Below are 25,986 nucleotides of genomic sequence, written 5' to 3' on the forward strand. Positions count from 1 at the left end.
TGGCAAATCTGCTCAGAGAGATGGCCCTGGAGCCCACCTGGATTATAAAAGAAGAGGCTGGAAGTGGGCTTAGCAATTCAGGTCAAAACTGATAGTGTGGCAGACAGCATACTATCAGAAATTGTTTCATTAAAAAATTGGTGATATTCTTATCGAAGAAACTAAGAAATGACAAAAGTCTAGGAACAGAATTTTTAAAACCATCTTTAATTCCACTACTGAGATATGACCACACTTAATCCTTGAGGGTGACTTTGAACTTGATGTTTGAGCACTAGTAACTGCTGCTGCTGCTGCTGCTAAGTCCCTTCAGTCGTGTCCGACTCTGTGCAACCCCACAGACAGCCTCCTACCAGGCTCCCCCGTCCCTGGGATTCTCCAGGCAAGAACACTGGAGTGGGTTGCCATTTCCTTCTCCAATGCATGAAAGTGAAAAGTGAAAGTGAAGTCACTCAGCCATGTCCGACTCCTAGCAACCCCATGGACTGCAGCCTAGCAGGCTCCTCCGTCCATGGGATTTCCCAGGCAAGAGTACTGGAGTGGGGTGCCATTGCCTTCTCCGAGTAACTGCTAGAGGAATAGTTTTGTGCCATTGGCCTAATAAATGACTTAGCTGTAGCACCTAGTGAAAGAGACAGAGGAGACCTCTTTGGACACATAGTTCTACCAATACTAGGGACCAAGCATCCACTTGCCCTCCATCCCATAGAAGGTTCAATCTGGACACCAGCCAAAGTGGCGGAAGCTTCCCCAGACATAGTCCTATATAAGGAAAGCCTCTCATTTCCATTGTACAAACGTCCAAGTCATCTTCTTGTGTTTATGCTGCAGGGAACTGTGACTCTAGATTGTTCCTGTGGGTTTCTGCAGGTTCTAATGAATTCTACATTGTCCTTCTGACATGAATAGATCACATTTCCCTCTGATCTTTAAAGGGGTCACTACCTTTGTTAAGTCACTTGAAATGATGTGAAGAATATGCATCACGATAAAGAGTGCAGTTACTAGGAGGATGGACTCATGGGGGAATCCTAGTTAAAATAAAGCTATAACTATCTTCATAATGTGTCATGTATAATACAGATGTGTGCATGCTTAAATTCCTGAACCTATATATTTATGAATTTAAAACTGAGAGCTTGCTTGTTTTGACCTTTGCTGACATTTGCTAAGGGATGGAATTTGTGGTGATATAAAAGTTCAAAGTCCATCCCTTGGAACTAGAGAAATCTGAACAGCTCCACAATGAACCCTCAGGAAGAGAACAGGCCACATTCCTATTAACAGAGTCTACCTTCAGAATTGGATGGAATCACTCTTGAAAGACTTCACCATTTGTCCACAGAGGAGTACTACCCCTCTCTGTTTTTCTAACTCATCCTGTGTGTCTCAGACTCCAGCCTCCCTCATTCTAATATCGTCAGGGAAATTTGCTTTCTTTGCTAAAATGCTTCATCTCTACAGAAAGGGAGTTCCTAGGTCAAGACTGGGGTCTACTGAACGTGGTCTAGTGATACACAAGGGACTTCGGCAGTGGGAATTCTTTCTTCTTGTATTTCTTCTATGAGACTTTCATGAGCTCCTTTAATTCTCTCATTTCTTATCATTGTTCTTCAGGAGTCTGCTTTAGTCTTCTTCATTTTTTCAATCTATTTCTCCTCTTGAGTGATCTAGCCCAGTCAAGATCCTGAATTTTATATCTCTGACCCAGCTTTCTCTCACGTTCCAGACCCACTTACCCACATGGTATTCCACATTTCTACCTTCAAGTTGTCACCAGCACCTCAAATTTAGCATGTCCTCCAAGCTTACTCTTTTTCCCGTGTTTCATATCTCAGTCAATGGCACCACGACTCAATCAAGCTAGAAACTTACGAGTCATTACACCTCCCTCACTCTATCCTCATTCTGTTCACTAAATGCTATTTAATTTTACTCATTTGGTGAATCCATTTTAACTTCCTATTCTGTGCCAGACATCATGCTGAGGATCTAATGGTGAGCAAAAATAATTGGTCCCTGCCCTCATAGAGCTTACAGTCCAGTTGGAGAAACAGACAAACAATGTTACAAAAGACATATGTGGACTGTTCAGCATGTACTCTGGGGAACAGGGAAGCCCTTGAAGGAAGGACATTTAAGAGAAGAACTAAAGAATGCCTTAGGAGTTAACTAGATCAAGGGCTGGAGTGGGGTGTTGAACTTCTAAGCAGACAGAACACAGTCCAGAAGGAGGTGGAATGAGAGAGACTTCAAGGAAGCCTTTGTGGCTCATGCAGAACAAGTTGCAGGAGTAATGATAACAGAAGAGACTGGAGAGGTGGGCAGAGGCCCTACTGTTCACCACCTCGTGAGGATGCTGAGCCTTCTCCTACGAGGACAGAGAAGAATCTGAAGACTTTGAGGGGAGGGTAGAGTTGAAGGGTAATAGATTTATTTATGAACATCACTCTGGCTACAACGTGGAGAGTGGATTAGGTAGGGCCTGAGCGGATGTGGGAGGGTAGAGGAAGACGGCCCATTGGCTTCCTTCCTGCCACTCCTATGGCCATGGTCCCCAGCTCTGAATCTGTCTGTCTCCTGCCTTCCAGCAGAAGACATTGCTACTGTTCTCCCCTCATGCTACACCTTCAGTGTGGCTTACCTTCCAACTTCTCTCAACAGAAAGGAAACCCAGTGAGTCTACACTGCACTCAAAATAAAGTTCAAATGCCTAACTGGCCAGAAGTCCCTTTAAACCCAGCCCTTGGTCTCCCTCTCCAATGCCACCTCCAACCACCTGTCCTCAAGTACCCTATGCCTTGGTCCGCTAAAAGGGAATTTGAGAGGCAGAGAGCAGTTTGAAGGGAATGGCCCAGAGGAGCAGAAGTAGCCAAGCTGAGGCTGAGGGCTGAGCCCCAGGTCCAGCATGTTGACCCAGCTGAGAACACAGGAAACTGGCCCAAGTCAGGGTCTCAGGCAACTTCAGGCAGTTGGCTCTGAGTATCAAGGACCAACACTTGGGAAGCACTTGGGAATAGGGCATCTGGCAGCTTGGATGTAAGACCAGAGGCATAGTTGCTGGGAAGTGGTGACGGGGACAAGACTCTGAGCTTTGAGAGATGAGAGCTTAAGAGCAAGACCGCAGTCACAGGAGAACTGAGGTCCTAGGATAGCCAGGATGCCAGCTGACAAAGAACAGGCAGGACCCAGAGATGGGAGGCTCAGAAGGTCAAGGACAAAGGCTGACTCAAGGTTAGCTTGGTAAGGAGAACCCCTGGGGAGCTCTTAATATTCTACCTATAAAGGAATAGAAGCCAGAATGAATCCTAGAGTATAAGGGGCAAGGCTAGATGTCGAGGCTGGAGCGAGAAGGACCTGAAGGAAGGAGCCAGGCAGCTCCTTCTACCCTGCACACTAAGATCTTCATTGCTGTGGCTAATCCACAGGCCACACACAAGTCAAGAGCAGGACGACTTAGCCCAATAAACCCCAAGGAACTGTGACGACTTGGAGGGCCCATCCCACTTCAAGGTGAATGAGATCAAGGTGAGTGAAACCCTTATGTTAATTAGGGTGGTTCTGAGAGTAGCTCTGTAACGCTAAGGAGGGCCTCTGGAGACCTTGACTGTGTACAGTTCTCATGGTAACCGAAAGACTATGACATACTTAAGAGGGTGGTGAGGTCATAGAACCCAAGCTTTAAAGTAAGTGAACCATGTGTGTGTCATGTATTTTTAAAAGAAACCTCTGAGAAGAGCTTAGAGCAATTTTTTCCCCCCTGAGTGCCATTTCCCGAAGGTACTCACAGAACAATAAGGTGTAACTGTAATGGCTGCACTGAGTTGTCTTTTGGACAGTGTTAGAAGGGACATCAAGAAGGTGGACAGAGAACTAAGGCAGTTGAGATGCATCGACGAGCTCAGCGCACGATGCCTGTGCGACTTATACATGCACCCATATTGCTGCTGCGACCTGCACCCCTACCCCTACTGCCTGTGCTACTCAAAGCGATCACGGTCCTGCGGCCTGTGCGATCTCTACCCATGTTGCCTGTGTGATGTTAAGCTTTACTGTCTTCGCCCGTCTCTCAGAAGTTTGGAGAGGAAAGCCATTAGAGCCATAGAGGATGAGAAGAGAGAGCTTGCCAAGTAAGACAACATCTTCAGGTTTTTATAGTTGGTGCATTAGCCTCCTAGGTTGGAATAAGGGAGGAGAGGGTGACAATCGATACTTGAACAACGATGAACCGGGTTCAAGATAATGACTCTGGTGACAGAGAAAAGATTTAAGAAGAGACGAGTAAAAGGGTCCATAATGGGAACTGTAAGATTCTCAAAAGACAGTGTAATGATGTCGATTGGCAAGGTTGTTTTCAGCTTATGGCAGGAGCACCAACGTGATAAATAATGTGGCTTCAATGAGGGAAAGAAACAGGGGGTGTCATTAAAAAGCTATTGGGAGCAGCAAACTAAACATTTTTTCTGGTTATGAGTAAAGTAATTTGAGTGTATTTTGGCTTACAGAAATGACTATGGGAGAAGTAATAATAATTGATCAAGTCAAACATTTGCCAGAGGCTTTAAGAGCAGGGGAGCAAATTGAACAATAGAGGCATTTATTTGGTTTTGTAGGAAATCCTTTCTCCTATTCTCCAACTCTTGATGACTTCAAATTCATCTGGTATTGGGTTTATTGTTTGCCTCCCCCTTCAACTATAGTAAAGATTGTGTAAAGAAATTATAGAACTGAAGCCACAGTGTTCAGAATACAGTTGAAAAGGTTTTAATTGAACTGGATAATTTTAAATTCACTTTATAAGTTTTTTTGGTTTTCATCACATTTTACTTTTTGCCTGAGAACACTTTCTTTTTCTGTCTACTTATGCCGTTTAGTCTGTAACTATGATAGAAAAAAATAGTTGAAAGCACTGTCACCTGGTTAAACAAATTATGGTACATTCATACATTGGGATAATATGTAGCTGTAAAAAGAACTGATGAAGCATTTTAAGTATTGTCATACTAAGTGAAAAAAGGTGCAGAAAAACTACTTAATATGCTACTATTTTTTAAAAGATGGCACAAATGATCTTTTTATTTAATTATATTTGACATAACATTGTATAAATTTAAGGTGTACAATGTTGCAAATTTCATACATTTATATATTATAATATGATTGCCATTGTACCAATAATTAGCTATCTCTATTGTGCTACACAGGGGCTTCCCAAGTGGCTCAGTGGTAAAGAATCCTTCTGCCAATGTAGGAAATGAGGATTCGATCCCTGGGTTGGGAAGATTCCCTGGAGAAGGCAATGGCACCCCACTCCAGTACTCTTGCCTGGAAAATCCCATGGGCAGAGGAGCCTGGAAAGCTGCGGTCCATGGGGTCGCTGAGGGTCGGACATGACTGAGTGACTTCACTTTCACTTTTCACTTTCACGCATTGGAGAAGGAAATGGCAACCCACTCCAGTGTTCTTGCCTGGAGAATCCCAGGGACGGGGGAGCCTGGTGGGCTGCCGTCTCTGGGGTCACACAGAGTCAGACACAACTGAAGTCTAAACAATAACAACAACAAACTGTGTTACATAATTATTTCTTTTTAGTGATTGGATTAAGTCCTAGCCTCTTATCCAGTTTGATGATTATAATACAACGTTTCTTTTGTCTACATTTACTGTACTGTGCATTAGATCTCTAGGACTTACTACTCATTGCCAGTTTGTATCCTTAAACAATGTCCTTCTTATCCCAGTGATAAGATTAATAGATTAGATGATAGATTAGACAGAGAGACAGATATATTAATAGATGAATAGATAGGAAGAAAGAAAAAGAAGGGAAGGAAAGAAGGAAGGAAGGGGAGAGAGGAGAGGGAGAGAGAGGAAGAAAGAGAAAAGAAAAAGAAAGATGATGATGGATGGATGGGTGAAGACAGAAAGAGAGAGAATGAAGCGCTTAACAACAGGGACAGTGATGATTCCCTGGAAAGGGCAATAGAACAATTATTGTCTAGGTCATCGGTCACCAAAGGTCAGTAACGAACTTCCTTCAATAGTCTGAGATGGGACCATTGCCAAATAAACTCATCTACACTCAGTCTGAACCAATTTTAATTTTTACCCCATCGAGGATCAAGTTACATAAATTTCATGCAAGTGTTCTTTTTTAAAAATATTTGGTCTAAATGAAGGGCTACTTGTGAGTAGCCTGTGTCTACTTCCTGTGCCTCTGACTATTCAAATACCCTTGCTCCAAGTCTGCTCAGTCTCTGTCTCCAGGCTGTCTTACTCTCCAGGTGAGTTCTTCACCAGCTGGGCACTCTCCACCTACTCTGGGAGTCTCTACTTAATGATCTGCAGGAGACACGATTTCAAGCTTAAATCTCAGCAGTGTGGTTTATTTATACAAGAGGTAACGCTTGCTATGGTTTGTGATACTTTCCCTGACAATGTCTGGATTTTTCGCTAATTTTTTTCCCTGTTGCCTGCAGCAGTACATGAACCTGCTGATGTCTTCTGGGATCTCTGAACTGATAATCCTGCGTTCATTTCAGAAATGACCTCAGGTCTGCCCTCTTCCCAGCTACTTTTCTTCCTATTCAGACCACCTTGGGAAACTCCTATGCTCTAACAGCTTGACATTTCACTGTCCTGAAAAGCTTAGAGTTACCTGCAAGCCTAAATATTCAAATTTCTGAATATGAATGAAAATGTTAAGGCCTAGTCCAGCTCTAGTCCCAGAGGATTCCCATTATCATTTTTTTCAGTGAAATGCCTCTCTTCTTATCTCTCAGCTCCCAACCCATGACTGAATGCATTCAGAAATACCATGTTGATTCGATTTAAAACAATCTTTGGTGTGAAACCTTCCCAAGGCTTTTAGAATTTAGAAAGCATATGCACGTGACCTTTTACCCCTTAAAGCAAAAGCCAGCAGTTTGGTTAGGTATGACATGTCCTCTTAGATGCCAGGACATGTTATCCAGAAGCTTCTTTGCCCAATGGAGAAGATTCCTTGGTCTATAGTTGCCATGGCCCCACTGGAATTGTTTTTCTGTGTGAGAGTCTATGTGCTCTGTCTCTGGGTGTTCCGTTAATAATGGGCAAGAAGTTTTGGCAGACCATGTGATTTCCCCTAAAAGTCATTTGAGCCTTCCTGAGTGTGTATTTGATTGGTGTGTATTTGATTGTGTGTGTGTATTTTTAGTCTGGGTACAGAAGGTCCAAATTCTTTCCATTGTTTACTGAGCAGCTACTTCTAAAGACACCTTGACAGTATCTTCAATAGTGGAGACCCAAGTAAGTACTTCCATTTCATTAGCTTCTTTGAAATTCTTTTCTTCTCCCCAGATTACTTTTGTACTCTAAGCACTAGCCTTTTCCCTGACTCTTCCTTCCTTCCTCTCTTGAATTGAGAGAGACTGAAGTTACTGACTTTGATTTCTCTTGTAGGAAACCCTGCGACCAGCCTGATGTAAGTTTGCACTCGATTCACCCCCGCATTTCGTGGGCTTCCTGTCCTCTGTACGCAAATGGTAGAAACAAAGCCAGCCCCTCCTCAATCCTACCCTTAGAAGTGAAGTTGCTCAGTCGTGTGCAACTCTTTGCAATCCCATGGACTGTAGTTTACCAGGCTCCTCCTTCCATGGAATTTTCCAGGCAAGAGTACTGAAATGGAGTGCCATTTCCTTCTCCAGGGGGGTCTTCCCAACCTGGGAATCGAACCCAGGTCTCCCACATTCCAGGCAGACGCTTTAGCCTCTGGGTAAGAGCCATCCTGCCCTTAGGGTTCATTATCTAACTATAGCTCATATTGGAGTAGCTCCAACACGTGGGTCTAGTGTTCGTGGGCAAATGAACCTTGATTTGCAGCTGCGCTTTAGGAATGCCCTAGGCTCAATGCTGGGCCCTTTGCAGGTACCTGGAAATTCATCCTGAGACTGCTTCCGTCCACTCATCCAAGTATCCTTGGTTGACCTGCAGCTCAAGAAGTTCCCTTTAAAAAACCCCCACCTCAGAGACATCATCTTCTGAGAACTTTGAAACCAGCCTTCTCATTTCCTTTTACCCCTCACACTCTGAGTATGAAGTTCTCCCTGCATCACCCTCATTGGGGGAAGCTGATGACTGTCAGCCCCCAGAGTGCATTCTTTGTGGTTTAGCAGTGCCTCCCTGGGTTTTAAGCCCTCAGGCAAATCATTCCACTCCCCTCAACCCACCTCATTCTTTGACCCAAAGATCAGGGCATAGTCACACTGTGGGAAGCCAACAGAGAGGAACCCAGGAACTCTGCGGCTTTACCTTACGGCTGGTAGCAGATTGACTCTCCCACAGAGAGGAGAGCTCGCTGTTTCCCTCTGTGACCTTGCAGAGCTGGAAGCAAGATGGGCCCCTCGTCCCCTCTCACCGCAATCTCTTTGTACCCATAGGTCTCAGGGCCCAGGCACCCAGCGTAGCAGGAGTAGGAGTTGCTGCCCCTGCAGGCCAAGTGCATGTCCATTATTTAGCCTTAATGTTTAATGACACAGGACTTGGCACTTGGCCACTTAAAGCCTCATATTTCGGGGAAGTCTGTGTAAGGCGGAGCCTGATAAAGAGACTTACCTTTATGGAGTGAAAACCAAGTGCCTAGCACATCATCTTCATTTAATCCTTGCAACATCTTGGCCAATTTAGAGATTATGAAACAGAGTCAGGGCAACGTCCTTGATCCTCAGGATACGGGAGAGCCGGGACTTGAGGCCAGGTTTGCCTGAGTTCTGGAGTCGATGTGCTTAAATTGCCTGGTCAGCAGTGGTCAGAGTGATCTGCTGTCTGAACCCAGCAGCCAGCATCACCTGGAACTTGTTAGAAATGCAAATTATTGGTTCCCTCCTCAGACCAGCTGAATCAGAAACTCCGGGGTTGGGGCCCAGGCACCTGTGTTTGAACAAGTGCCACAGGTGTTCGGATGCACCTGTGTGGTGCCACCCTGCTCCCGCTGAGAGTCATACTTCTCCAGTATCATCCAAAATCAGGAGAGAGACAAGGCAAGGAGACAGGAAGAGGGAAAAGAAGAAAGAGGGAAAGATGTGTTGGAAAGGAACAAGCAAGCTTAACGGGTTACTCGCAGGGGTCTAAGGAGAAAAAGTAACTAGAGGAAGGGCAGCCATCCTCTGGTTCGGTGTAGAGACTGGCGTTCTCGTCATCCTCTTCACCTTATTCATCATTCGGCAGAAAACTGATTCATCTCTTTGTGCAGATGGCTGGCAGTATCACTCCCCTTTGCTCTGGGCAGAATCACATTCAGGAGCGTGGTCATACCTTCAGGTGAAATCCAGTTTCAGTCGGGAGGGGAGGTGACACCCCAGAGTGGCAGGCAAACAGCGCTGCCCACTCGCTCTTCCCCAATTTTCCTAAGAGGCTTCTGCCATCCACCAAAGAAGCTGACTTGCCTCTGTTGACCATGACTAACCTCTGCCCTCATGATCACAGTAAAGCAGGCCATCTCTCAGAACCTCACAGAGCCAGGGAAAATCTTATGTAGGGTGATGGTACATTGTCAGGCAGGAGTCAGGTTGCAAGTTCGGAGCTCAATCTAATGAGTAAAATGAGGCTTCTGCAATTTCTCCTAAACCCACACATCCCCATAGGTCACACCTGACCTAGGAGCAAAAGGAAGAAGAAACCTGATCCAGCCAAGATTTCTGGGGCAATTTCCTGAAGACCCATATTTGTGAGACCCCCGTGCATCTGCTGCAGTGGAGAGGGGGCCAGAGTGACCCCCTCTGGAATAAGAAGCAATAGTGGAAGAGGGGGAAATCTAAGGAAAACCAAAAACAAACATGAATTCATACCCCAAGATTCAGATTGTTGAGAGGAGGAGATGGATCTGGAAGCTGGCCTTGGCTTGTAGATCAGGCTCCCAGATCCATCTCCTGCAGAAGACAAAGAGGGCTTTTGTGGTCTGTTAAAAAAGAAAATCAGCCCTGGGATTTCTTTGGAAGGAATGATGCTAAAGCTAAAACTCCAGTACTTTGGCCACCTCATGCAAAGAGTTGACTCATTAGAAAAGACTCTGATGCTGGGAGGGATAGGGGGCAGGAGGAGAAGGGGACGACAGAGGATGAGATGGCTGGATGGCATCACTGACTCGATGGATGTGAGTCTGAGTGAACTCCGGGAGTTGGTGATGGATAGGGAGGCCTGGCGTGCTGCGATTCATGGGGTCGCAAAGCGTCTGATATGACTGAGCGACTGAACTGAACTGAAAAAAGAAAAAATAGTCCATCTCTTTGTTCATCTGTACTTTGAGTTTTCTGGGCTTACCAGGTGGCACTAGTGATAAAGAACCCGTCTGCCAATTTAGGAGACATGAGATTCAGGTTTGATCCCTGGGTTAGGAAGATCCCCTGGAGAAGGGAACGGCTACCCACTCCAGTGTTATTGCCTGGAGAATCCCATGGACAGAGGAGCCAGGCCGGCTACAGTCCACGGGGTCACAGAGTTGGCCATGACTAAAGCGACTGAGCACAGCACATTTTGAGTTTTCTACAGTGAACTTGTAATAACTTATGTAACAAAAAGCAGTAAGTGTATAAACTATTCAGTGTAAAAAGTCAGAATAAAAAATATATCTGAGATTAATCACCCAATCAGAGTCCAGACTCCTCAAACCAGAAGAGGTTCTAGAAAGCACACATGCCAAGACCTCCCTTTGGAGGCCAAAGATGCAAGATTTGCCAGGAGTGGCTCTTAGAATACAGATTTTTTTTTTAATGGTAAAGGAGTAAAAAGAAGAGCATTTCAGAGCATTAGGCTGTCTTTGGAAGGCTCAGGCAATTAGAAAGAAATTGGTCCCTGAGGAGGCCCAGAGCAGGCAGGGCTGATGCCAGGCCTCCAAGACTGAGTGTCTGGGTCCTCATGCTGAGAGCTCAGTCTAAGTGATGGTTAAAATCATGACCTTGGCATTAAACAGGTCTGGATTTGAATCTAGGCTCTGCACTCACCACCTTCAGCATCTCCCCATCTACAAAACAGTGACAATTTCACCTGCGTGACAGGGTTCTCATGCAGGTCAAATGAAACAATGCCTCCAATGGCTTAGAACTTTCCATGGCACATTGTGGGACACACACACAACAGACAAAAGCCTAACATGCTAACCATGCTCGGAGCGCTAGTATAGATCCTTTGCATTCATTAACTAATTTGTCTCATGAAATCCCTAGAAATGGGTTACTGGTATTGTCCCAGTTTTACGGATGAGGAAACTGAGGCAGAGAGGTTAAGCCTGCCCAGGGTTCCATAACTAATAAGACAAGGAGTTGAGATTTAAATGCAAAAGAAAGTGCTGATCATTTTGTAATGGGAAAAAGTATCAAATCACTATGTTGTGCACCAGGAATGTTGTGGGTCAGTTATACTTTAGAAAAACCCAACCAACAAACCAACCACACAGATAGAAAAAGAGATCAGATTTGTGGTTACTAGAGGAGTGAGGAAGCGGGAGGATTGGATAAAGGTGGTTGAAAGGTACAAACTTCCAGTTATAAGGTAAATAAGTACTGCTGCTGCTGCCGCTAAGTCGCTTCAGTCGTGTCCGACTCTGCGCGACCCCAGAGACGGCAGCCCACCAGGCTCCCCTGTCCCTGGGATTCTCCAAGCAAGAACACTGGAGAATTGCCATTTCCTTCTCCAATGCATGAAAGTGAAACGTGAAAGTGAAGTCGCTCAGTCACGTCCAACTCTTAGCGGCCCCATGGACTGCAGCCTACCAGGCTCCTCCGTCCATGGGATTTTCCAGGCAAGAGTACTGGAGTGGGGTGCCGTTGCCTTCTCCAAAATAAGTGCTGCTGCTGCTGCTGCTGCTGCTGCTAAGTCGCTTCAGTCATGTCCGACTCTGTGCGACCCCATAGATGGCAGCCCACCAGGCTCCCCCGTCCCTGGGATTCTCCAGGCAAGAACACTGGAGTGGGTTGCCGTTTCCTTCTCCAATGTATGAAAGTGAAGTCGCTCAGTCGTGTCTGACTCTTACTAGGTATGTAATATACAATATGATTAACAGTGCTGTAGGTTGTATATGAAAGTTAAGAGACTAAATCCTAGGTGTTCTCATCACAAGGAAAAAGATCTTTCTGTTTAATTTGGTATCCATATGAAGTGATAGATAATCACTAAACTTACTGAGATAATAATTTCATGATGTATGTTAAGTCAAATCATTATGCTGTACACCTTAGATTTACAATGCTGTATGTCAATCATCTCTCAATAAAACTGGAAAGAAAAAGAAAAAAATTTTTTAAATAAACAGTAAAAATAAAAAACTTCCAGAGAGAGATCTGGAAGACCAAACACTCATCAATAGTTAACAGGGGTTTACCTGGGAGTGGGAGGGTGTGGTTCCCATGGGCCGACTCTCAGTTTTCACTTCACATCCTTCTGTAAAGTTTGACTCCCCACAGTGACTAGTGTTTACTTCTGCTGGTTTGGTTTTTTTTTTCAATAGAGGTTAAAATGTTGCTTGTCAAGTTGTGTCTGAGTCCGTCTGAGCTTGTCCCTCCCACCCTTTCCTTTTCCTAAACTCCAGACTGAGAAGAACAACAAATAGAATTCTGGCCTCCTCTTGCTGTAGCAGTAACATTTTAGGATCGGTGAACGTGTGCGGCTTTGAACCGGATCAAGTCAAGGTTAGAGTGAAGGACGGAAAGGTGTGTGTGTCGGCTGAGCGCGAGAACAGATATGACTGCCTGGGGTCGAAAAAATACAGCTACATGAACATCTGCAAAGAGTTCAGCTTGCCCCCGTGCGTGGACGAGAAGGACGTGACGTACTCCTACGGGCTCGGCAGTTGCGTCAAGATCGAGTCTCCCTGCTACCCTTGCACGTCTCCCTGTAACCCCTGTAACCCCTGCAGCCCCTGTAGCCCCTGTAACCCCTGTAACCCCTGCAGCCCCTGTAGCCCCTGCAGCCCCTGTAACCCCTGTGACCCCTGTAACCCCTGCTATCCTTGTGGGAGCCGGTTTTCCTGTAGGAAGATGATCTTGTAAAGTGTAGGAACCTAGGACTTAGTAGAAGTCATGTATCCAGCCAGGCAGCTCTTCCAGTGTTTCTCTCCCCCTTCCCATGGCCCGTGTTATTCAAGGACATAGGAAACTGAATACATAACTGCAACCCACTGGCATGTGCAAGTCTTTTGGTTCAACCCCCACTCCTGAGCCCCACCTGGTTAGTGGGCACTGGAAGGATGAAGGGATGGGCAGGGAAGGTGAATGGTGAAGGCTGCCCTCCCGTGTGCTACTTCACACCCCACTAATGCCAAAGCCCGGGAAAAGATATTTTGTGGGTGGGCATCCTCACATGTTGCTTTTCCAAATGAGTCAGTGACATGATCTAGTCCAGAAATTAAACAGTCAAAGCAGAAAACGAGACTAGTTAGGGTTGAAGACAAGCACTTTTTCAAAGCTGCTACGGTAGGGAGCATTGGAGAGAAAGTGACTCTCCAAGGGACATGTGGTTGGGTTTTGACTGGGGGTAATGAACAGAGTACAAATGTATGGGGGAGTAAGCCCACTGACAGAGGGGAGGGTGACCATACAGCTGCTGTTTCTCAACACTCCTGTGATTTGGGGGACGGGCCAGCTGTGGCTCAGGGTGGTTTGCAAACTTCTCAGGATTTATTTCAACTCTGCTTTCCTCAGTCCCTAAAACTACTTCAAGGCACAAAAGTTCAGTCCAGCATTCATGAGTGGAAAGTACAGCTTTCACAAAATGATAGCATAGTTCACCTGAACTTGGATCCTCACAGACACGGCCCATGAGTCACTAGAGCACCAAGACAGAAATAAGTGTAAAGAAGACGGAGATGATGGGGCGGGATCAGAATGAGGACGTGGGCTGATTTCACGTCTGACTTTTACAAGGAACATAAAGCCTACACGTCTGCCGAGTAAGTCTCTTTACTAGTCTCAGCTGCACGTGGGTTAAAGCCTTGGCTGCACATGGGAATCACTTGGGAAACTTTAAAAACATGGATGCCAAACCATAAAGAGAAAAAAGACAAACCACACACACACAATGCACACAAGAAAAAAAAATTTTAATGTTTTTAAAAAGGAAAAAAAAATACATTGAGATTTTTAAAAGTCTTCCCAGGTAAGAATTTGAATCACACAGGTAACGCTGAGAAACCCTGGATGGGATCTTAAAGCTCTCCCATCCCTGTTTCTTTAAAAGTTTCCTTTAAGTTTAAAGAATATTGATGGTGATAGAAAACATAATTTGCTTTTAGTTGAGGGAAATAATGGCCCACTAATACAGGTGGTAGATATAAAATATTGAACATTTCAAAAATTTATTACCTAGCAACTAGGTATAAATGAATGTTTGTATGTACCAAATGGTAGAGTTACCTTTATAAGTGTCTTGCCACACTTTGATTACATGTTCATAAATATTCTAGTTTCTAAGTAACTCATTTTTAAAATAGATTTTGAAAAAATTTCATGCTGTTGGGTCAATGGAATCCAGCTGGGGTCTTGAATAAGTGGGAATCCCTGTCCTCTGGAAGGTGCCATTCCAGGGCATGCCTGGTGACAGTTCATGCTTTTATTCACCTACCCACCTGCTCACACTCTTGTTAGTCCAGATTCATTCATTTACTAATGTGCCAACCCAAACTTATCCGTTTAAATACCAGATGCTGTGTTCTATACCCTCTTCACCAATGCCTCAAATTCAAGAAGGTGCTTGGAGAGATTGGGAGAGGAGGGAGTTCTGAAGAAACTGAATTTACAAGGACTAGGAGAGGCCGGAGGGGCATTCTGGATGCACCTTGGGCATTTCTGAAAAATGCATTGATGAAAGCATTGCCTCGCAGGATCCCTCAGGGAAGCCAGAGGCCACCCCTCAGCTGGAAGCCTGGCCTGTGGTGGTGGGTTAGTTGCCTGAATCTGCTCATCATCCTCACAGGGAAAACTGATATAAAGGCAAGGGTTTCTCTATTGAGTACCTGTAATGATACTGCCAGGAGCGGTTGTCAATGAGAAGTACCTTTCTAGGAGCTTTGTTCAGTGAAGGCAAGACTAACACCATGATATAATTGTCAAGGGCTTTAGGTGTGCTTCAGACAAGTCAGTAACAGCAAGGGTCCTGGAGCCAGGATGCCAGACAGGGCATTTGAAATCCAGCATTCACTGTTCTATAGACAACTGGTCCCACCACTTAGAATTCCTTCCAGCAGGTCATCTTTCTCTCTGCAGTATAGAGAGTGCCCCAGGGATGTGGGCATAACCCTGTGTGGCTGGAATAACTTCTACTCTTGGTGGAATAGGGACCACCAAGCATCAGAATATCTGAAAGTTCAATCTGGAAGGCTCAGGGTGGGGGTGGGTGCAGAAATACTCTTTTTCTTCTTCTAAAACTTCAGTTTTCACTGAATTTTCATATACTAAGAAAAAAGTTCAAAAACAAACAAACAAACAACCAGAGAAGAGTTTTACTTTACTTTGTGATTTTTTAAAAATAAAACAATCATTTTTCTAACATTCATGAATTTGTAGGTCAGAAATTTAGGAAGGGCGTGGTGGGATGCCTTGTCTTTGCTCCATTTGGGAAAACTCAGGTGACTGAAGTCTTCTAGAGGCTTCTTCATTCACCATCTGGCACCAGGCTGGGATGATTCCAGGGCTGGGCTGGGATTTCAGATGAAAAATCTTACAATGGTATACAAAGTGTCACAATTTATTATACACATAAATAACAGCTTTTATTGAAAACAATACAATAACATGAATGATGATATTCGGCATCAAAAATGTTTCTACTAATGGAAAGGTAAATTGATACAGCCACTATGGAAGATGGTATGGAGATTCCTTAAAAAACTAGGAATAAAACCACCATATGACCCAGCAATCCCACTCCTAGATATACCCTGAGGAAACCAAAATCTAAAAAGACACATGTATCCCATTGTTCACTGTAGCACTATTTACAACAGCTGGAACATGGAAGCAACCTAGATGTCCATTGACAGATGAATGGATAAAGTTGTGGTACATATATGCAATGGAACATTACTCAGCCATAAAAAGGAACACCTTTGAGTCAGTTCTAATGAGGTGGATGAACCTAGAACCTATTATACAGAGTGAAATAAGTCAGAAAGAGAAAGATAAATACTGTATTCTAACACATATATTGGAGAAGGCAATGGCACCCCACTCCAGTACTCTTGCCTGGAAAGTCCCACGGACGGAGGAGCCTGGTAGGCTGCAGTCCATGGGGTCGCTAAGAGTTGGACACGACTGAGCGACTTCACTTTCACTTTTCACTTTCCTGCATTGGAGAAGGAAATGGCAACCCACTCCAGTGTACTTGCCTGGAGAATCCCAGGGACGGGGGAGCCTGGTGGGCTGCCATCTATGGGGTCGCACAGAGTTGGACACGACTGAAGCGACTTAGCAGCAGCAGCAACGCATATATACAAAATCTAGAAAAATGGTACTTAAGTCTTTATTTACAGGGCAGCAATGGAGAAACAGACATAGAGAACAGACTTATGGACATGGGGAGAGGGGAGGAGAGGGTGAGATGTATGGAAAGAGTAACACGGAAACATATTACCATACATAAAGTAGATAGCCAATGGGAATTTGCTGTATGGCTCAGGAAACTCAAACAGGGGCTCTGTGTCAACCTAGAGGGGTGAGATGTGGTGGGAGATGGGAAGGAGGTTCAAAAGGGAGGGGATATATGTATACCTATGGCTGATTCATGTTGAGGTTTGACAGAAAACAACAAAATTCTGTAAAGCAATTATCCTTCAATAAAATAAAATAAAAATGTTTCCACTAACGGAACGTTTGAAATTAACACTGCATTAGAGGGGATGAAAAAGGAAATGGCAACCCACTCCAGTATTCTTGCCTGGGAAATCCCACAGAGGAACCTAGTGGGCTGCAGTCCATGGAGTCACAAAAGTGTTGGACACAGTTTAGTGACTAAACAAAGAGGGTAGGGATAAATCAGAAGCTTGGGATGAACATACACTATTATACATAAAATAGACAACCAACAAGAATCTACTGTGTAGCATTGGGAACTCTACTCCATATTCTGTGATAGCCTATAATAGAAAAGAATCTAAAGAAGAATGATTATACGTATAACCAAATCACTTTGCTGTATACTTGAACCTAACACAGCATTGTAAATCAACTATATGCCAATACAATTAAAATTTTAGAAAGCCACTGCCTTAGAAAGTTACAAGCATTTGGACACCACTGCCTATGAAAACTACAGCCAGACACAATTAAGCTTTGTTCACTGTTTTTCCTCCTCATACATTTGTGGTTATCAAAATCATTTAAGTTAAAAATGAATCGAGGTTTAGTGTTGCTTCTATAAATCCAATGGATATCTCAGGTTTTCTGGGACAGCCCCGGTTTCAAATGACGGTATCCTGATTTGGGGATGGGAGAACGTGGTCCACACTGTGGACTTGGTGTGGTGAGGGTTTCCTGATCCAGGTGTGAAGGGGTTAGTACGGATCATTCGGACAACATCTGAGACAGCAACAGAACAGAAAGGTACAAGGAGAAAGCTGTTGGAGCCAAGCTGGCAGCCGATGAAGAAGGAGGCAAAGGTGGCAGGGAGGCACGAGGCCAGGATGTGTGTGGGCGAGACAGCATGATATTCGAACCGGCAGCCATCTTGGAAGAGGAAGTTGGTTTTCTTGCGTCAGCAGCTTAGTCAACTTCCGCTATCATCAGTGTCGAGCACTTTTTAGCTTTCAGGACCTGGCCACCGGCTTCTGAGGCGGTTTCACCACTGAGGAAGGGGGTGGGTTCTAGAAGGGTGGGCCTACAGGTTCATTTGTGGGAGAAACCCTCCTCCCTTCTAAACGCGAATCCACTCATGGACTTCCTCTGTGCCCAGCAGCCTGGAAGAAACTGGACAGGGAACTTCCCTTGGCGGGGGCGGGCGAGGGCGTGGTCCAGTGGCTAAGACTCTGCACTCCCAATGCGGGAGGCTGGGGTTCGATCCCTGGTCAGGGAACTAGATCCCACAGACCACAACGAAGATTTCATGCGCCACAACTGAGACCCCGCACGGCAAAATACATAATAAATAAAAATAAACATTAAAAAAAAAAAAGAAAACAAGAAAATGGGCAGGATCCAGAAATGGCCAAAACCCAAATCTTTGCCTCTGAGGAGTTCCAGTCTGGTGAGGGAGATAGGCCTATAAAAGGGTAAGTTATAATTTCACTTTATTAAGGTTTCTTGTCTAGATAGAACCAAGCACTGAGGGAACAGAGGACAGAGCCAGTAGCCCGGGGGAAGCTGGGCTGACTCAGGCCGGCCATCGCTTTGCCTCGCACGGTCCTAGGTCCTCTCTTCCCGCAGAGGGGTAAGCACAGGGAATGACAAGGACTGCTTCTCCCGGGCCTGTGTGAGTGCTTCTGAGGGAACCTCTTATCCTTCCAGGCTCCTCTTGCTTCTTTCCCTAATTTTCTCCCCCTTTAAGGCCCCATCAGAGTCCAGGCAGCAAAGAAAGCACACTCGGTTGGGGGTTATGAGAAGGTTTCTTAGTGAAGTGACTATTTACAGAGGTGTGGGAAGCTTCCTCTAAGTAGTAAGAGACGCTGATACCCACAGCCACTGCCCACCGAGGGAAGGGGCTCGCCCACCTGAGCCGCAGAGGCTGAGGAGGACGTGTGGTGTGGGTGCCCGGGTGAAAGCGGGCATCCTGGGAGGAGGGCCGCAGGACGGGAGCTGTGAGTACCTAAGAACGTGCTGCTGCCAGGCCTGCCCAGCCCGTGAGGCGTGACAGCGATCAGGACTCCCACCTCCCCTTCCTCCAAGCCTCCAAGCCCCTGAATGGGTATCCATTAACCACACCCAGTGGGGGAGCCGGAGGTGAGGGAGCCTGTGAGGTGGTCCGGTGAGGTTAGCCACCCGGGGCCTACAGCAGAACTTCACGTGGAACTTCAGAGTTAACGGAAATCACCCACGCTCTTTTCTTCCTTCTCACCTGCTTGCCCACAGGGCATCATGCCAGGCATTGAGGAATGACGGATCAGTAAGCCAGACCTGGCCCTCGACTTTATGGCACTTACAATCTAGGAAGGAAACAAAATAAGGAGACATAGGGGCGAATGAGCTCAGGAAACAAGCCTGGGGCCTGGTTTTGCTTTGCCAAAGTCAGACTACATGGGTCCCTGCTTCCAGAACTACATGTGTCTGAAGGGACCCCATGAAAACCTTTTCTCGGGGATCACCCTAGGAAGCCCAGGTGATGGACCACTCGGAACTCAGAGCCAGAACGCTTCTCAGCCCCAAGTAACTGTACCCCAGGCACTCTGTAATTCTTCAGCATTTCTATCTCCTGTTTAAACCTAGGCACTCTTCCTTAATACGTAATGGAAGACAGATTCAGAAAACATCTTTCAACCTTGGGATGGAGAGAAACAATCTGGGCAAGTCAGGGTACCCAGAAGCCATAACAAAAATTACAGATATATTCAATGACATTTTTTAATATTGTGAGGCAAAAATCATGAAGTCAGTGGAGACATAATAGACTAGGAAAAAAATAGTTGAAACCTGATGAAGTTCAAAGTCCTTAGCAAACAATTTGAAAAGCAAAGGACAATTTAAAAATAGGCAAGAATATTTATAGCAGCTTTATTCATAATCTCTAAAAACTGAAAGCAGCCAAGATGTCCTTCAATAGAACATGGAATGGATAAACTGTAGTACATCCACATAATGGGATATTATTCTGTGATTAAAAAAAATAATAAGCTATCAAGTCAGGAAAAGACACGTGTGAACCTCAAATACATATTGTTAAATGAAAGACACTAATCTGAAAAAGTTACCTACTGTAAAATTCCAACTATATGAGATTCTGGAGACGGTAAAACTATAGAGACAGTAAAAATGTCAGTGATTGGCAGGAATTTGATAGGAGTGGGGTAGAGGGTTGAATAGAAGTATGCAATTTTTGTTTTTGGATGGTGAAATTATTCTATATGATACACTACTTGTAAATATAGGACACTGTGTATTTGTCAAAATCCATAGAATTTCACAGCACAAATAGTGAACCAATGCATACACATTAAAGTAAATCATCTAGGAGATTAAGGGACTCCAGGATTGAATGCAGACTGGGATGAAATAATCTGTACTGGAAATGTAACAAAACGCCTCCCTTAAGGAGGTGAGGGGATAGGTGCTGACTGAGGGAACCTTGGAAATGAATGGAGCCATAAGACTAAAGGCAAAACGAACTACACGTAAAACTGTACTCTGATGAAGTTTTTCCCATCAGGGTAGGGTTAATAATTCTGATGCTGATATACATGTGTACTAGAAATCAACAATGAAGCGAATATTGTAGGGAGCCAGGATTCTCACTGTTGGAGTGGGCATTTACAAATAAGCATGGGAAGGAGGTGAGACTATTCCATGTAGTGATAGAGCTGTGGATATAGGAATGAATTCATATTCATATAGAAATATTTATAAATGTGTATAGATACACTGGTTAATAAGTTCACATACATTCCCTTGCTCTGTGTGCTGAAAGAAACTGGAAGCAATAACACCCCAATAGCAATGAGCAATCTTGTACCCAGACCTTGTTTTCCAATACCATTCTCTCATAAAAGAAACTAGAACTATTAGGAGAAAAGGCTGATTCTAGGGTAGAGCAAGCTGATTCTAGGACACAAGAAGAACCTGGAGCACCTTGAAATGCCAGAAGGCAAGGATGTGATCAAAAAAACAAAGCCCAGACTTCTGTGGCGGTCCAGTGGTTGAGACGCCGCCTTCCGAGCAGAGGGTGTGGATTCAGTTCCTGGTCGGGAAACTTAAGATCTCACATGCTACAGGGGGTGGCCAAAAATTCAATAAATAATAGATAAATTTTAAAAACACACACACACATTGATGGTAGTACGTCAAAGGGTCATGGGCATCATCTGAAATGGTCCAAGCTGGAACAATTTGAGCAAGAAAATAAGATAGTATTGGATTATAACCTAAAGTATAAGGTAAATATCCAGGCATCCAAATGGATATGTGTAAATGAATAATTAAGTAAACAAAGGGAAACAGCCAACTCTCTCATATAGAAGGGTTCAAAATCATTCATGTACTTTACCCTAAAGGAGATGAGGCATAACCCCTACTCCATAGGTGTGGGTTATACATAGGACCTGGGCTTCCCTGGTGGCTCAGCTGGTAAAGAATCCGCCTCCAATGTGGGAGACCTGGGTTCGATCCCTGGGTTGGGAAGATCCCCTGGAGAAGGGAACGGCTACCCACTCTAGTATTCTGGCCTGGAGAATCCCATGGACACAGTCCATGGGGTCGCAAAGAGTCTGACACGACTGAGCGACTTTCACTTTCATACATAGTAACTACCTTCCAAAGAGTAGAGGGTGGAAAAAGCAGGGAGAGAGTGACTTTGCAGGGGAGAATCTGACAAACACTGCCTTGCCAGGTGTGCAAGGCCGATGCCAAGGCCAGGCTGATAATTTGGGCTTTAATACCAGTTTAGTCAGGAGAAAAAGACAAGACCCAGATAGGGACATACTATACACAATGTCTGACCAGCACTATTCAAAACTGTCAAGGTCATGGAAAACAAGCAGTGTCTGACAAGTCATCAAAGCCAGAAGGAGCCCAAGGAGCTGAAATAACTAAGTGTAATGTAGCATATTCAAAAGCAGAGACATTACTTTGCCAACAAAGGTTCGTCTAGTCAAGGCTATGGTTTTTCCAGTGGTCATGTATGGATGTGAAAGTTGGACTGTGAAGAAGGCTGAGCACCGAAGAATTGATGCTTTTGAACTGTGGTGTTGGAGAAGACTCTTGAGAGTCCCTTGAACTGCAAGGAGATCCAACCAGTCCATTCTGAAGGAGATCAGCCCTGGGATTTCTTTGGAAGGAATGATGCTAAAGCTGAAGCTCCAGTACTTTGGCCACCTTATGCAAAGAGTTGACTCACTGGAAAAGACTGATGCTGGGAGGGATTGGGGCAGGAGGAGAAGGGGACGACAGAGGATGAGATGGCCGGATGGCATCACTGACTCGATGGACGTGAGTCTGGGTGAACTCTGGGAGTTGGTGATGGACAGGGAGGCCTGGCATGCTGCAATTCATGGGGTCGCAAAGCATCTGATACGACTGACCTACTGAACTGAATGTGGTGAAATAGAGTATGCCGTTCATGTTTTAGTTCACTTTCTGGCACAGAAAGGAGACAGTAGGCGAAAAACTAAGGACATTTGAAGGTCTTCAATTAATAATAATGTATCAGTAATGGTCCATGGACTATGACAAATGTAGCAAAGTAATGTAAGGTGTTACTAACAGGGGAAAGGGGGCGCAGCTCTGTGGGAACCTCTGCACGGTCTTCAGAATTCTTCTGTAAATCTAAAGCTGTTCTTTTAAATAAAGTTCATTTTGGGAATTCCCTGGTGGTCCAGAGGTTAGGACTCCACACTTTCACTGCCCAGCGCCTGGATTCAGTCCCTGGTCAGGGAACTAGGATCCCACAAGCCACATAGTGCAGTCAAAGAGAAAGTTTATTTTAAAATAATAAAGAAGGCAATTTGTAGAAGAGGAAATGTAAGTGGTCAGTGGACATGAAAAAAAACAAAAACACCCTGACCCCTGTGGTCATTGTAGAGAAGCAAACTAAAACATTAACGGCATACTCTTTTTCACACATCAAATTAGCTTAACCCATAAACAGCTACACTATTTTACTCTGTCTTGCGGTTAAGAGGGCACAGTCATTTCTTGCTGGTAAAAGTGTAAGTTGCTAAACTTTTGGACAACAATCTGACATTCTCTACAATAAAGGCATGTATTTTTGGAGGCCATGTTCTACTGCAGGTGACCCTTAGAAACGAGAGCTCTGGAGCACACAAACCAGAGGACACATTTTGAAGCTTGGCTTGAAGAGGTGAAAGTCGGAAAACCACCTGAGTATCTCTCAATGAGGGAAGAGCTGAATGGACTACAGTCTGCTCATCCTGTGGAACATTTAATAAGCATGATGGGTGAGATCCCCAGGGACTGGTCAGGAGGGGCTATGTCCTCTCCCCTCTCTATCAAGAAGGATCGAAGTTAATCACTGGACATAATCTAGACCCTTAGCAGTATGGCAGGAATCTCCATAACAAACTTTGCTAAAGCCAGACCTCATCTACCATTGATTCCTTCATGTATTTGCAGTCCCACAACTTGCCACCCCCAGAAGCCCGAAATGCTTTTCTTATGTCTTGACGCTTCTCTAAAAATGTATCGTTCTTTTGTTAAGATGCTGCATAATCTCAAAGTCTTACCACCCCTTTGAGTTACTTATAGCTGAGTGCTCCCATGCATATGCATGTCAATAAACTTGATTTCTCTTGTTAATTTGTAAGTTGAATTTCCAGAGCTGCAGCCAGAGAACCTACTATGGGGAGAGGAGAGACTCCCCTCATACTTGTACATGGGTGGAAGGGGGCTGGACTTGGAGGCTCTAAAAAGTACAGGGTGAAGCCTGTCTGGTGAACCCTTGAAGAGAGATGCTGCTGGGAGTCAGGGGCTGGGGGTGGCTGGAAGCCAGAGCTCCTCAAACCTGCCTGCACATCACATCACCTGGGCTCTCGTTAACATGTAGATCCTGACTCAACGTGGCCGTCCCAGGTGGCAGACTGGTAAAGCATCTGCTCGCCAGAGCAGGAGCTGCAAGAGATGTGGGTTCCATCCAGGGGTTGGGAAGATCCCCTGGAATAGGAAATGGCAACCCACTCCAGTGTTCTTGCCAGGGAAATCCCATGGACAGGGAAGCCTGGCGGCTACAGTCCATACGGTCACAAAGAGTTGGACACAACTGAGCACGCACACACACACACACTCACACATTCTGATTCAACAGGTATAGGTGAGCCAAAGCTCTCCATTTCTGACAGGTGAGACCTGCTGGACCATGGCCCACCTGGACTTGCAAGATGGTAAGCAGAAAGCTGGGGAGTCGCTATCAAGTGGGTAAAACGCCCCCAGAGATGGCAGTCCATTAAGTCCTCACCAAGCGCCTCTCTTGAGGAAAAATCAGTGGTGGAACACTCGCCCAGGTCATGGTCACAGTCATGGTCACCTGAGGCCTGCAGCACTCACGGACGACCTTTTCGGCTAATTACCTACTTCCCTCCACCCTCACGGCCCCCCAAAGCAGCAGCTGGGGGGTGACAAGACAGGCACGAAGGGACAGAGAAGAGTAACGAGCCCAGTTCTTTTTTCACCCAGTATGTGAAAAACAGGCCCAAGCTGAGTGGGGAACAGCTTTTCAACTGGACCCGAAGTCAGTTTCCACATCAGCCCAGCCTGGATTTTTTTTTTTCCCCACCCAAGATAAGCTGAAAAGCTGTGGGATCTGCCTGAGACCTCACTCAGGGCCTGGAAGGAACTGCCTACAGTGTGGGTGAAAAAGGCAACTGGGAGAAAAAAAAGCAAGTGGCTTCCTGCCTGCACCCTGTGGAGCCCAGCTGGTTCCCAGGCACCAGAGTCTGTCCCCTCTCCTGCTCGCAGGCCCACAACCCCCAGCCGGCCTCGGGCTGGTCCTTCCTCTCTTGCTGTAGGGGTTCACTAACCAGAGGCTCTGATTTAACAGAACCACAACAGCTCCTTCCTCCACCCTTTGCCTCTCAGCAACAGAACATCCACAGTTTCTCCACTTACTTCCCTCTCATTTGCTTTTTTTTTTTTTTAAGTAGCATATTTAAATAAAACATGTGTGTTAAAAAAGTTTCCCTACTTCTTGGACAAGCAACTAGCTTCTCTGAGGGTTCCTTTTCTTACTGTAACAAGGATACAACCTTGCTGGGTTTTGAAAGCACTAAACAAACTAACTCTGCTAAGCACCTTAGACACCAAGCTGGTCCTCAGTAAATGCTGGTTCTGGCTGAAGGTGAGAAAGCCCTGTACCTCCAGGTACAATGGGGCTAGCATCAGCTGGGATATGACCAGGCAAGTCCCTGGACTTCCTCTGCCTTCTTCCCTGCCCACACTGGGGCATCGTCTCATATCCTTCATTCTCTGAGGACTAGGCTGGAGCTGAGAATTGCAAAATGAAATCAGCATCAGAAAGGGCCCACAGACTGCAGACCACGCATTCCACCCCCCATCCCCCTTCCACCCCACCCCCACCCCTCCTTCCACCCCACCCCCACCCCCCCTTCCACCCCACCCCCTCCCCACCCCTCCCCCACCCTCCAGCAGTGCACTAACCAAAGCAGACCATCCTGCAGGGCCCTAGGGTTCTGGTGATTTCTGATCTCTCTCCATACTGGCCACGCCCTCCTCTTAATCCACGTGCTCCGAGGACCTAGGAGGCACCAGCTGGGCAGCCAGGTGCCATGGGTTTCAGAGATTCTGACCCAACACACTCTCTTCCTACAAAGAGTTCATCAGAGTGGAGAGCAAAGCAATCAGGTTTCAAACCTGGATGTCACCAGGGAATAGCTGGGTGGCCTTGGCCAACACACATCCAGGGCACCCATTTCTCCATCTACAAAAGAAGGAGAATAATATGTGCCTTCAGGGCCCTTTGGAAAATTACACAGTGCAATCCAGCTCTTAGGATTCTTAACAACAATTCAGCTAAGCAAATTCAAAGATCCGACCAGCTTTATGCAGTGATGGTGGTAAAGGGCACTCCAAGGGGCAGCACAAAATGGGAGGTTTTAATAGGAAGAAGGAGGGTGCAGCAAGGAAGGCACTGGCGAGAGAAAAGAAAGGACTGTTTCAGGTCTGGCACCTTGTTTTGGAAGAAGGACAGGGTCTACCATGCAGGTTACCTCTTCTTGCCTTGGAGTGGGGCTTGGTGCTGATGGTGGAGAAGTCCCGTGGGGCCCTCAGTGGTGAGGGCCAGAAGGTTCCAGACTGCCCAGTTTTAACTGATTCTCTTTGCTGTACACCTGAAACTAATACAACACTGTAAATT

The 25,986-nt window shown here is 45.5% G+C and overlaps 1 protein-coding gene and 2 long non-coding RNA genes across 3 annotated transcripts in view; 1 reads left to right on the top strand and 2 right to left on the bottom strand.

Moving 5' to 3' along the window:
- The window catches only part of LOC112579135, a 35,277-nt gene extending 22,743 nt beyond the window's left edge, over nt 1-12,534 (bottom strand). The window contains exons 1-2 of the long non-coding RNA XR_003103562.3: nt 12,353-12,534; nt 8,593-8,831 (exon numbers count right to left, since the gene is read on the bottom strand). This is a non-coding gene — a long non-coding RNA (uncharacterized LOC112579135). The remainder of the gene's footprint in view (nt 1-8,592; nt 8,832-12,352) is intronic.
- On the top strand, nt 3,658-13,147 carry ODF1 (outer dense fiber of sperm tails 1). The gene is made up of 2 exons (XM_006046437.3): nt 3,658-4,130; nt 12,560-13,147. The coding sequence occupies exons 1-2, from the start codon at nt 3,811-3,813 to the stop codon at nt 13,017-13,019; spliced, it is 780 nt and encodes a 259-aa protein (XP_006046499.1). The 5' UTR covers nt 3,658-3,810; the 3' UTR covers nt 13,020-13,147.
- A 2,307-nt stretch (nt 13,148-15,454) lies between these two features.
- Nucleotides 15,455-25,414, bottom strand: LOC123329438. Its single transcript, XR_006544855.1, has 3 exons — nt 25,272-25,414; nt 19,012-19,099; nt 15,455-15,662 (listed from the first exon to the last, which is right to left on the bottom strand). It is a non-coding gene; the product is annotated as an uncharacterized LOC123329438 (long non-coding RNA).
- Nucleotides 25,415-25,986: the final 572 nt, after the last annotated feature.

Source organism: Bubalus bubalis, chromosome 15 (genome assembly GCF_019923935.1).
Source record: "Bubalus bubalis isolate 160015118507 breed Murrah chromosome 15, NDDB_SH_1, whole genome shotgun sequence".
NCBI classification, from domain to species: Eukaryota; Metazoa; Chordata; class Mammalia; order Artiodactyla; family Bovidae; genus Bubalus; species Bubalus bubalis.

What these genes read in the sequence shown, in the direction of transcription:
- ODF1 (XM_006046437.3), top strand. Translation starts at nt 3,811, where the DNA reads ATGGCTGCACTGAGTTGTCTTTTGGACAGTGTTAGAAGGGACATCAAG. An exon ending in GAGAAGAGAGAGCTTGCCAA is followed by an intron (nt 4,131 to 12,559) that starts GTAAGACAACAT and finishes CCTAAACTCCAG; the next exon opens with ACTGAGAAGAACAACAAATA.